Source organism: Rana temporaria, chromosome 6 (genome assembly GCF_905171775.1).
Source record: "Rana temporaria chromosome 6, aRanTem1.1, whole genome shotgun sequence".
NCBI classification, from domain to species: Eukaryota; Metazoa; Chordata; class Amphibia; order Anura; family Ranidae; genus Rana; species Rana temporaria.
Genome location: NC_053494.1, coordinates 144,815,334 through 144,827,775, shown reverse-complemented (window position 1 = coordinate 144,827,775; position 12,442 = coordinate 144,815,334). Strand labels below are relative to the sequence as shown.

Genomic DNA, 12,442 nt, shown 5'->3' with positions numbered 1-12,442 from the left:
CACAATATATGGTCACACCCCATTAGGTGTATACAGCCATTGCTTTTTTGCTCACACGTAGCGCTACATTACCATCCACATTTGTCTGACTTTTGTCACATTCCTGTGTAGCTGCTTCACTCCCGTTCAGGGTTCATTCTTTGTTACACTTATTTATTTATTTTTGGGTAGCGCACATATTTTTTCCCTTTACAGTAATTTCAGAGGTCAAAGTCTGCATCTCCAAAGTGATGCTTAGATAGGTAATATTCCAATCAGAAAATATACTACCAAATTAATATGGGTACAAACAAAAAAAATCTAAAGATTAACAACATGCATCTAAAGATATAAAAAGTCTAGGGAAATCATTCAATTAGATGTTTACAGTGGGGATCGAAAGTTTGGGCACCCCAGGTAAAAATTTGAATTAATGTGCATAACGAAGCCAAGGAAAGATGGAAAAATCTCTAAAAGGCATCAAATTACAGATTAGACATTCTTATAATATGTCAAAAAAAGTTAGATTTTATTTCCATCATTTACACTTTCAAGATTACAGAAAACAAAAAAATGGCGTCTGCAAAAGTTTGGGCACCCTGCAGAGTTAATATCTTGTACTGCCCCCTTTGGCAAGTATCACCGCTTGTAAATGCTTTTTGTAGCCAGCCAAGAGTCTTTCAATTCTTGTTTGAGGTATCTTTGCCCATTCTTCCTTACAAAAGTCTTCCAGTTCTTTGAGATTTCTGGGCTGTCTGTCACGCACTGCTCTTTTAAGGTCTATCCATAGATTTTCAATTATGTTGAGGTCAGGGGATTGTGAAGGCCATGGCAAAACCTTCAGTTTACGCCTCTTGATGTAATCCCCTGTGGATTTTGAGGTGTGTTTAGGATCATTATCCATTTGTAGAAGCCATCCTCTCTTTAACTTCAGCTTTTTCACAGATGGCATTAAGTTACCATCCAAAATTTGCTGAAATTTTATTGAATCCATTTTTCCTTCTACTCATGAAATATTCCCTGTGCCACTGGCTGCAATACAACCCCAAAGCATGATTGATCCACCCCCATGCTCAACAGTTGGACAGAGGTTCATTTCATTAAATTCTGTGCCCTTTCTTCTCCAAACGTACCTTTGCTCATTCCGGCCAAAAAGTTCTATTTTAACCTCATCGGTCCACAGAACTTGTTTCCAAAATCCATCAGGCTTATCTATATGTTCATTTGCAAAGTTCAAACGCTGATTTTTGTGGTGAGGACGTAGAAGAGGTTTTCTTCTGATGACTCTTCCATGAAGACCATATTTGTACAAGTATCTCTTTATAGTGGAACAGTGTACCACAACTCCAGTGTCTGCCGGATCTTTCTGGAGTGATCGTGCAGTCAAACGTGGGTTTTGAATTGTTTTTCTCACAATCCTGCGAGCTGTTCTGTCTAATATTTTTCTTGGTCTTCCAGATCTTGCTTTAACTTCCACTGTTCCTGATGACTGCCATTTCTTAATTACATTCCGAACAGAGGATATTGACATCTGAAAACGCTTTGCTATCTTCTTATAGCCTTCTCCAGCTTTGTGAGCGTCAACTATTTTCAGTTTCAGTTTTCTAGACAACTGCTTAGAAAAACCAATGGTGCTGATTGTTAGGGCAAGGTCAGATGAGTCTGGGCATTTAAAAACTTTGAGATTGACATCACCTGGTATTCCCAGACGATGATTGAGAACAATCCATGACACTGGCAGGTCACAGCTTTCTAAAGGGGGCAGTGCATGCTATACAAACTTTTGATCCCCACTGTATATATCAATACAACATTAAACTGCATAAATGATCAAACCTGCTAAAAAGACACACTGTAAAGGGATACCTACCAGAGTGAGTGATGAAATGGGGCATAAAAGCCCAGTGAAAAACCTTTCACGAAAAGGGCCTCTTCTCCACAAACTTGACCTGGAGGTTGTGGTGCTATGCAGGCAGGGGGCTTGTCAAAATCATTTAACAAACACTATGAATATTATTAATATTATGCGTTACGTTTGCATGAATGATGAGACATTTGCAAAGCAAATTATTTATAAATAGGTCCCTATACTTTCCCTTTAATTTACTCTGTAGAGCTAGCCTATGATATATCTATTGCAACAACAGAATGACAGACAGGGTCTGAGTTACATTAATGCATCATCTAAAAACAAAAATATATTTTAACTATGGAAAATTTGAAACAATAAAAAAAGAACCCTACAGCTTCATAATTGGCAGAAATTCTTGTGAACACTGTTATATTCTGATCTCAGGAAACAGACGGCAAACATATTTTGACTCTAAGCATTGTGGTTATATGTTTACAAAGGAGTCTTATTTACCAAACTAAGCATATGCTGTCTGCAGCCGGACTCCATGGCTGAATTGAAGATGGAATTAGGAGTGTCAATACATAATAATTTAGTTCATGCTTACCAGCTGTTTTTGATTTCCATTTTTCAGGGACATTTACAGTTTTTGTCCCTGATTTCAACACATTTTTTGAATACCTGCAACTCACTTTTCCAACTGCTAAGTGTTAAGTGTAACATATATTAATTTAGAAAACGTAATTTATTGCAGCCTAAAAAGTTTTTTTATGTCATCCTTGTGTTAAATATATACATTTTATTAATTTCCAATTTTTGTTAAAGAATTGGACTTTTTGACTGTAGACGAGGGTGAAATGGAGATATCTCAATGGCTGCGCAGCTCCAAATCACAGGGACTTCTGGACACAATAGTCACATACATTCTCTCGTTGCCCTGCCTGTGCTGTAAGTAAGGTGTAATATGGAGAGACAGCGATTACCAGCCTGTAAAAGCAGAGTCTTTTTATTTTTTTCAAAACAGAGCAAACAAAAATAGTTGTCTTAAGCAAACAAATTAAAGCACTCCATTACCACTTGCCCGTTGGGCACTTATACCCCCTTCCTAACCAGACCAAGTTTCAGCTTTCAGTGCTGTCAAACAATGACAATTACTCAGTCATGCAACACTGTACCCATATGAAATGTTTGTCCTTTTTTTCACACAAATAGAGCTCTCTTTTGGTAGTATTTAATATTGTTTGCACTATAATGAAAAAAAGACCAAACATTTTGTAAAAAAAATGGTGCCAATCACTGAAAATTGATCACACCCCAGATAGCAAGGATTTCTTGCCACACATTTGTGGCAGTATTGAATTGTAAGTCTTGTGAACTTGCTGCACATCTTCCCTGGCAAGTTGTACACTTGCAGAGAACTTAAAGCACAAGTTATAGTTGACACTTTTCCAATTTGTAGCAAATATGCATGGCAAAACTCTAGCAAGAGCAAATTTGCAGTGGTGAGTCTACAGCTATAGCCCCGCAAGTCTCAGGAAGAGCCTCACAAGTCTACAGCAAGAGCCCCGTAAGTCTACAGCAAGAGCCCCGTAAGTCTACAGCAAGAGCCCCGTAAGTCTACAGCAAGAGCCCCGTAAGTCTACAGCAAGAGACCCGTAAGTCTACAGCAAGAACCCGCAAGTCTACAGCAAGAGACTTGCAAGTCTACAGCAAGAACCCGCAAGTCTCAGCAAGAGCCTCACAAGTCTACAGCAAGAGACCCGCAAGTCTACAGCAAGAACCCACAAGTCTACAGCAAGAGCCCCGCAAGTCTTCAGAAAGAGCCCCGTAAGTCTACAGCAAGAACCTGCAAGTCTACAGCAAGAACCCTGCAAATCTATAGCCAGAGTTATGCAAGTCTCCATTTTTGGCAAGGAGAAAGAACCAAGCAGCACAAATCTATAATCCTACAATCTGGTGATAGTGAACCCACTGCTATTAACCTAATCCCTTACTGTACATGAAAATACATTCAATCCATTGTATAAAATAATTAATCTATCATACAAAAATTATTTGTTTCTATGAAAACAATTAAAGTGCAAATGCTGTTAAACACGTTGTCCCTTAACAGGGTTATGTCCTCGCCTGCCTCAGGTGTCCCCAAAGATATGGTTACAAGTTGCTTAGCCGTGTCTCAGAAACCAGCATTCCACCCCTCCTTTTCCTAAACCAAGGGTTACAGGAATGAAAATCACTCAATTCCTCCATTAACACAGTCAGTTTCGAGTGGCAGGGGGAGCCATCCTGAATGGGAGAACACACAGTAATTATTGCTAGTGGCTTTAACTGCTGGAAATAGTCGTATGAAAAAATCAGACTGGCTGGTTGTACCTAAGTGAATTGATCGATCGATTAACTTGGATACAATCAGCCTGCCCATGCATGGTTCGAATCTCTAATAGTCCCTGCTGAACCGGCTGAAATTCAAACTGTCTATGGCTGACTTAAGTTGCACTGCAGGCGGGTTAACTAGGGTTGCCACCTGTCCAGGATTCACCTGGACAGTTCAGGTTTGGAATCATGCATCCTGGTTTCAGACTGCCATAAACCAGGACACATTATTCAGGTTGCTGGATGCAGTTGTCCAAGCTGAGAGTGTCTGTTACACTCTTTCACACTGCACAAAGCCAGCACTAACAGTTCCTCTTCCCCCCACACACACAGACGGGAGAGGAGAGAGGGCTCAATCTGCACCTCTTCCCTCCCACTCCTACCTCTCTGTGTCTGCCCACACTCCAATCCCTGATGCTGTGCCTCAGAAAAGGAAAGTTCGAAAATTTTAAGTCCAGCAGCCTCAGATACATCTGGATGGGAGGTGCTGACTGCCAAGGGGTGATTGAGCTCACCACCCATCCCTGTCTGTGACTGAAGTCTCCCCCCTTCTCTCTCCTGCCTCTGAGTGCACTAAGGCAAATCAGGGTTCTCGGAGCACCCCTTACATCAGTGTTCTCCTTTACACCAGAGGCCACAGTGTTCCCCCTTACATCAGAGTCTTCTCTGTACATCAGTTCTCACTGTTCCCTCTTAAATCAGGGTTCCCAGAGCATCCCTTATGTTAGAGGGCCCAGAGTTCTCCCTTACATCAGAATCTGCAGAGTCCCCCCTTACAGTGAAAGGGAGCTCTGCGAGTTCAGATGTAAAAGGGGAACTCTGTGGATTCTGATGTAAAGGGGGACTTTTGTTATCAACTTCGTATGATTAGAAATTGTATTTAATAACAAAATATATGTATAGTTTATACAATAAAAAATTAATTGTCGGGACCACTAAAGTGTTCAGGTTTGACTTGAAGAAAAGGTGGCAACCCTAGGACTAACCCTTTCATGACCAAAGTCCCTGTAATCATGGTTGGAGGCTCTTTCCTACCCAAAGTCTCTCTGAGCCTCCAAATTTCGGGTCCAAAATGAGGACTTACCACTCCTGTGAAGAACTGTAAATCAGTTTTCTCTTCTTCAGCAGGGTCACCCTGGAACCCCTCACCCTACATGGGTGGAAACCCCTAAGTACTCCAGAAAGTGTATTTTATTCCCCCCCTAAAGGGACAAAACATTTAGATTTTGCCAAAGTGTTTGACACCATTGCCCACACATGGCTCATGTGTAAGGTAGAGTCTACAGATTGGGAAAGATTGGTTTATAAATGGATAGAAAACTGGATAAAAAACAGAATTTAGAGTATAGTGGTTATTTATTCTTACTCTGAATGGTTTAAGGTTATCAGTGGTGTACCCCAAGGTTCAGTGTTGGAACCCTTACTTTAAATTTATAAATGATATAGGGTCTGGGATTAAGATTACTATTTCAGTGTTTGCGGATGACACTAACCCAGATAGCAAGCAATTGAGCTGCAAGTTTGAAAATTGCTTGCTAATCTATTGCTAGACTTGTCAGCCAGTTTGTTTCAAAATTGCAGCGAGTCTGCATCTCATGACTGCAGATCAATTTTCTTTGCAAACATTCTGGAAGTCTGCTGCAAATTCTTGTTCAGTTATGTTGTGCAATAGTCATCCCACCACAAGGGTCACTGTGACTTGCAGAGCTCTTGCTGTAGACTCACCATTGCTCTTGCTAGAGACTTGCCATGCAAATTTGCTACAAATTGGAAAAGTGTCAACTAGAACAAGTGCTCTGCAAGTGTACAACTTGCCAGTGAAAATGTGCTGCCAGTTAATAAGACTTACAATTCAAAACTGCCACAAACTTGTGGCAAGTTATCCTTGCTATCTTGGAAGCTATTCAATAACGACTTCAACTTAAAAGCCATCCTTAATGCACTGTTTAATTGGGCAACTATATGGCAATTGAGGTTTATTGTTGATAAATGTAAAGGTATGCACCTGGTGGCTAAGAATATGCATACATCACACATGCTAGGAGGAGAACTTCTGCGGGAGTCAATGGTGGAGAAGGATCTGGGTGTCCTGGTAGATCATAAGCTTAAAAATGGCATGCAATGCCAAGCTGCAGTTTCCAAATCAAGCAAAGTCCTTTCTTGTATTAGGAGAGGTATGGACTACAGAGAGAGAGATATCATTTTGCCCCTGTACAAATCATTAGCAAAACCTCATTTGGAATATGTAGTTCAGTTTTGGTCTCCAATTCACAAAAAGGATATTGGGGAACTGGAGAAAGTGCAGCGAAGGGCAACCAACGTGATAAGAGGCATGGAGGAGCTCAGCTATGAAGAATGATTAGCTGAACTGAATTTATTCTCTTTTGAGAAGAGGAGATTAAGGGAGGATATGATCAACATGTATAAAGACTGTACTTGGGTGGTCTATATAGTGAACATGGTGTTCAGTTATTCACTTTAAGGTCATCACAGAGGACAAGGTGGCACTGTTTACGTCTGGAGCAAAATAAATGTAATCACTAAATACGTAAATGCTTTTTCACAGTAAGAGCTGTGAAAATGTGGAATAGACTCCCGCAAGAGATTCTGGCCAGCTCAGTAGATTGATTTAAGAAAGACCTGGATTCTTTCCTTGATACACATAATATAACTGGGTACTAACATTTATAGGTAAAGTTTATCCAGGGAGAATCCAATTGCCTCTCGGGGGATCGGGAAGGAATTTTCCCCCAACTGGAGCAAATTGGATCATGCTTTATTGCTTTTTTTTGCCTTCCTCTGGATCAACTATGGGTATAGGATTGTATATATAGGATTATATCATTTTTGTCCCTACTCTTAGTTGAACTGGGTGGACTTGTGTATTTTTTCAACCAGACTAACTGACCATACCCCCAAAAAATAGGGACACATATCTCCCTTCCAAGACCCATCCCTGGCACCCTGTTCAAGGGGGACTTGCAAGTTTATTTCATATGCAAAGACTTAAAATGTACAGATAATATAGTTTAAGAATACCTAAATGGGCATGGGTGTTATACCTTTAGTATGGCTACAGATAAGCATTATTGGTGGGTTTTGTGATATTTGGTTGCAAAGCAGCATTTAAAAACATACCTGCAGTCAAATATCATAAATTTGCCATGATAATGTAAATAATGCTCCATGCATCCTCAAAATAATATTGCATATGATTGGCTTAGGTACAACAGCTCGACTAGTAAATGTCCACTGATAACATTATAAAATAACGATACCAAGTAAAATAATTCAGTGAACTGCTAATATAATCCAGAAATGGTGCAATTGTGCAAAATTAGAAAAGCACAGAGGCTTCTATAATATTCCATAAATTTAATCTGAGGCTTCTCTAAATTTCCAATAGTTTCTTGTTTGAGAGACTGAAGCATCTTGATAATTAGCATGCTGTGCTGTAAATAGTATATTTTATATTATAAGGATACACATAAGCATAATTGGACTATGGAAACTATTGGTGGGTGGAGATCAGTAGTGTATTTAAGATTTGTGCTGCCCTAGACCTGACTAAACTTGTGCACTCCCCTAATTTAAATATGACCCACCCCTTCCTGTCAATGCCACATCCCATTCTGTTTAAGACCTGCCCTGAAATGTTCGAGCAGGGACAATAGTTCTCAGAGCCTGAAGCAATGGATTCCCTCAATTTGCATAGATTTGCCTCTCACTTGCTGTTTGGCTATGGGGCAAGAAGTGAAGGGAAATCGTTGCAATGGTACAGTGATGGTAAAAAATAAACTGACAGGGGCTATAACCCTCCCTTACTCTATCCAAAATGAAAGTTGCAGAATGCTGGCCTCCCGCATACCGGAAGCAGTGAAACCACTTTATGAGGGCGCTATACTACTTTGCCTCTCAGCCCAGTCCGCCCCTTCAGACTGGTGCTACACTAACAGTGTAGCGCAAGCAGGAGGGGACGCTTTTCATGCTGCCCCCCTGCAAAGTGCTGCCCTAGGCCTGGGCCTTGTTGGCCTAGGCCAGGATACAGCGCTGGTGCCAAGGGACAGGAATGACATGAGTGCCTGTGGGTGTTGATTGCAGAACCTGCAGCAGGGAATGCGACTCCAAGAAGACTGTGGCACCAGAGGAGCAGGAACAGCAGTAATGTTCGGAGGACTGTTCCAGGCTAAATGGGCACTCTGCTTACGCTGGTGGTTCTGGATAGGCAGCTTGTCAGGCTAGAGCATACAGTGTTCTACAGAGTTGGTGCAGCAGACAGCCAGGCAAGCACTCCAGTAGTGACATGAGCTAGGATCAGAGGCAGAAGCAGAGTCTCAGGAATAGCTGGAGTCATCAACAGGTGGGCAGCGAGGTACCACTACCAAATCATGTGCAGAACCAAAGTCAGGTACGGAGTCGGGTCAAGGGTAAACAACAACAACGCAGAAGCAGAATCCAGGATCAGGTCAAGAACACGTTAGGTCAGTAACAGGGAGAACATGCAGGATCAATCAGGACACAGGGCACAGCTGAAGATCAGTCAGCAAAGGATATGGGAATGAGCTCACTTTAAATAGCCCGTCTGGCTACAACAGGGATTGTGCCTGCGCACGTGGACTAGGATGACAGGCAGATTCCAGGCTATGCGCTCGGAGCTCTCTGCTCCTTCAAAGGCCTTCTCCACAAGTCCAGCCTTCTCTCTTCCTCTCTGGTGACGTCACCTCCGCCTGGAGTGTCCAGCGCAGGTCAGCGCGCACTCCCTGTCTGCCAAAGAGGATCCATTCCCCCTGCATTGACCCACTGTGGACCAGATTCCGGCAGCGTCTGCAGGACAGAGGATCCATGGCTGACATCCACATTGATGTGAAAGGCGATCTATTCTTTTTTATCCTGTAAGTGTTTTTAACCTTTGGCATTAAAATCCCCCTTGTGATACTGCACTTAGTGGCCCTTCCCCTTCTTCTTTCTTCTTGTATCTAACATAGCTGGCTATACTCTGAGGAAAGCAGCCTGAAGTGCTTCACATACAGCTCTCAATTTTATCTCATCCCAAAGACGATTACAGCTCCTAGTGCTGTATTCCTACTAGAACTTGCTACATTTGCTGGCATGCACCCCTTGTGCCTGAACCTCTTGACTTTGATTACTCCTATGCCGCGTACACACGATCAGTTAAACCGATGAGAATGGTCTGATGGACCGTTTTCATCGGTTAAAACCGATTGTGTGTGGGCGCCATTGGTTATTTAACCATCGGTTAAAAAAAGCAAACTTGCTTTAAATTTAACCGATGGATTCCTAACCGATAGGTCAAAACCAATCGTTAGTAGGCACAACCATCGGTTAAAAAGCCACGCATGCTCAGAATCAAGTCGACGCATGCTTGGAAGCATTGAACTTCGTTTTTTTCAGCACGTCGTTGTGTTTTACATCACCGCGTTCTGACACAATCGTTTTTTTAACCGATGGTGTGTAGGCGCGACGGACCATCAGTCAGCTTCATCGGTTAACCGATGAAAACGGTCCATCGGTCCGTTCTCATCGGATGGACTGATCATGTGTACGCGGCATTACATGCTCTCTATCTTTCTTCTCTTTCCTTTTCTTTTTTTAGATGTTCCATGAATATTGTTCTCTTTCAATGTTTGGACTTAATTTTAAATTGCTTAATTTCATTTGAGTCCATCTGATCATCCCCCACAGCTATTTACCCTTTGTTCCACTTGACCCTCCCTTCTATATTGTAAGCTCCAACAAGCAGGGTCCTCTGATCCCTCCTGTATTGATTTGTATTGTGCCTGTGCTATCTTTCCTGATGTAAAGCGCTGCGCAAACTGTTAGCGCTAAATAAATCCTGTATAATAATAATAATAATTTAAAATAATAGATTTCGACAAGAAGAATCATCTTACAAATGCAAAATAGTTTGTTTGCCTTTAAATAATATTGTTCCTTCCTCAATCCGCAGCTAGAAGATGCTCTGTATATCTAGCCCCACCCTCTTTTTGGTGTGATCCTGTTCTGAGCACATGTAGTTGCTGGAGCTAGACATACTATGATTTTTTTGACCTAGCTAATGTTCAGAGTTACTGTCTGCCAGCGCTGCTGAGATTGTAATTTATAGCAATCTCACCACAACTGGATCAGTTTTAAAGATCACACTTGCAATGCTTATATTGGAGAAGCAGAACAGCCTGTATCTGCGGCTGTAGAGATAGGTTAGCTTGCTGTTGTCCCTCTAAGGAGGCCTGGTGGGCTTCAGTCAGCTGTTGGGCATTTATTTGGTTTGCATTTTGCAGTGGCTGATCAGTCTGTTGTTCGATAGTGTGTTTACCATGTTATTCAACAATAGGTCTGTCTCCTTAAGGTGCTGCCCATGCACACACAAGCATCATGGTAAACCATGCATGAGCCAGAGACACCCAGGAAGCAACACTCCAAATATTTTTGGGGGTTTTGTTTGTTTTTTTACTTTTAGGTGAAATTTACAAAAATAATTCACTGATTAGCAAACATATGCATTTTTTTTCTCTTTTTCTAATAGGGTCATTACTGGTTTGCTCTTACTACCTGCACTTTTCTCACACATTGGACTCTACTGTACAGAAAACTTCCTATTATGGCCTTTGGCTCAAAGTAGTAAGAATGACTGCTCTGAATTATTCACCACTGTCTGTAAGACATTCCAATGTGGCCAAATGATGTCATGTCACACATCCACATTTGTTTGCCAAAGGTGTTTAGACCATGTCTCCAGACACATACAGTATGATATCACCACAAACTAGGTTTATCACACCAGGGAAACACCCTTCAGAAAGTTCACATATAATGTTCTATGATGTAAATGTGGTACTATTTCAGATAGTAAATATTGTACTATGAAAAATAAAGTGGTTGCCAATGCTTCTTTTTCTCAAAAAGCTAGTTGCTTGGCTGCTTCTTATCTTATTACTTTTGGAGTCAATGGAACAATCAGAAAACAAATAGGACAAAATAAAAATCAAAACATTGGATTTTCATACTTGCAATGGATTTGCGACTCAAATGGTATGAATGCCTTTTCATCATCATGGCAACCAGGAAAGTAACAACTAACTAACTTTTAAAACAAGAGTTTGGCAATGACAATCAACTCACTCTCTGAGCACATGCAGCCAGTGAAGTCAGAAATGGAAATATGCATAGCTAGACTAGGTCACTGACTAACAATTGAAGCCAGAGGAACAGGATGATATCCAGACAGCTAGCATTTTCAAAAGGAGAGGTCCACATATGCTCCTCATGGCAGCCCACATATTTCTCCTTTTTGCATTAAGGTGTATCCAAACCCAATTAACCAGTCCCTGGATTTGGTAGCCTAATTTTCTATTTTTTTACTTTTTTCCTTCAGTTTAATATGGTAATACACTTCCTGTCCTAGGATGCCAGCATTCATTTACTATATTGTATTTATGAAGAAGCAGTGTTGTTAAAGCGGGGGTTCACCCTAAAAAAAAAAAAAAAAAAAATTTTGTCTAGCATGCCATCCAGCATACTAGCGTGAGCTACAGTATGCCTTTAATTTTTTTTTTTGTGCTGTACTCACAGTTTAATCCGTTAGTTAAGTTTCAGACTCCCCGCGGGGAGTAGGCGTTCCTATGAAGAGGGGAACATGATTGACGGCCGGCTATGGCGCGTCACGCTTCCCGAAAATAGCCGAAATAGGACTTGGCTCTTCACGGCACCTGCGCAGTCAGCTCCTAGTCTGTGCGCAGGCGCCGTATAGCGCCGTGAAGAGCCGAGTCCTACTCCAGCTATTTTCGGGAAGCGTGACGCGCCATAGCCGGCCGTCAATCATGTTCCCCTCTTCATAGGAACGCCTACTCCCCGCGGGGAAACTGAAACGAAACTAATCGATTAAACTGTGAGTACAGCATAAAAAAATAAAAAATAAAGGCATACTGTAGCTCACGCTAGTATGCTGAATGGCATGGTACAAAGTTGTATTTTAGGATGAACCCCTGCTTTAACCTAGGACAGGACTACAAACACTTCCTCTTCTTCTCTTTTCCATAACATGGGTTGACGGATTCTGTAGTCAAGGGAGTATTGTAACCATAGGCGTGCACAGGGGGTGTGCCAGGTGTGCCTGGGCACACCCTAATCACTCTGTGCATTGCCAACTCCTCCTACTGCCCAGGTGTCCCTCCTCTCCTTTCCCCTTGGCTGTTGCGGGATGTTTCAGAATTGAGAGTG

At 41.7% G+C, this 12,442-nt stretch overlaps 1 protein-coding gene across 1 annotated transcript in view; it reads left to right on the top strand.

Annotated features, from left to right (window-relative positions):
- The window catches only part of LOC120944428, a 32,475-nt gene extending 21,569 nt beyond the window's left edge, over positions 1-10,906 (top strand). Inside the window, exons 4-5 of the mRNA XM_040358487.1 lie at positions 2,657-2,779; positions 10,749-10,906. Of these exons, the coding sequence (XP_040214421.1) occupies positions 2,657-2,779; positions 10,749-10,906 (281 nt within the window). The remainder of the gene's footprint in view (positions 1-2,656; positions 2,780-10,748) is intronic.
- The last annotated feature ends 1,536 nt before the right edge of the window (positions 10,907-12,442 follow it).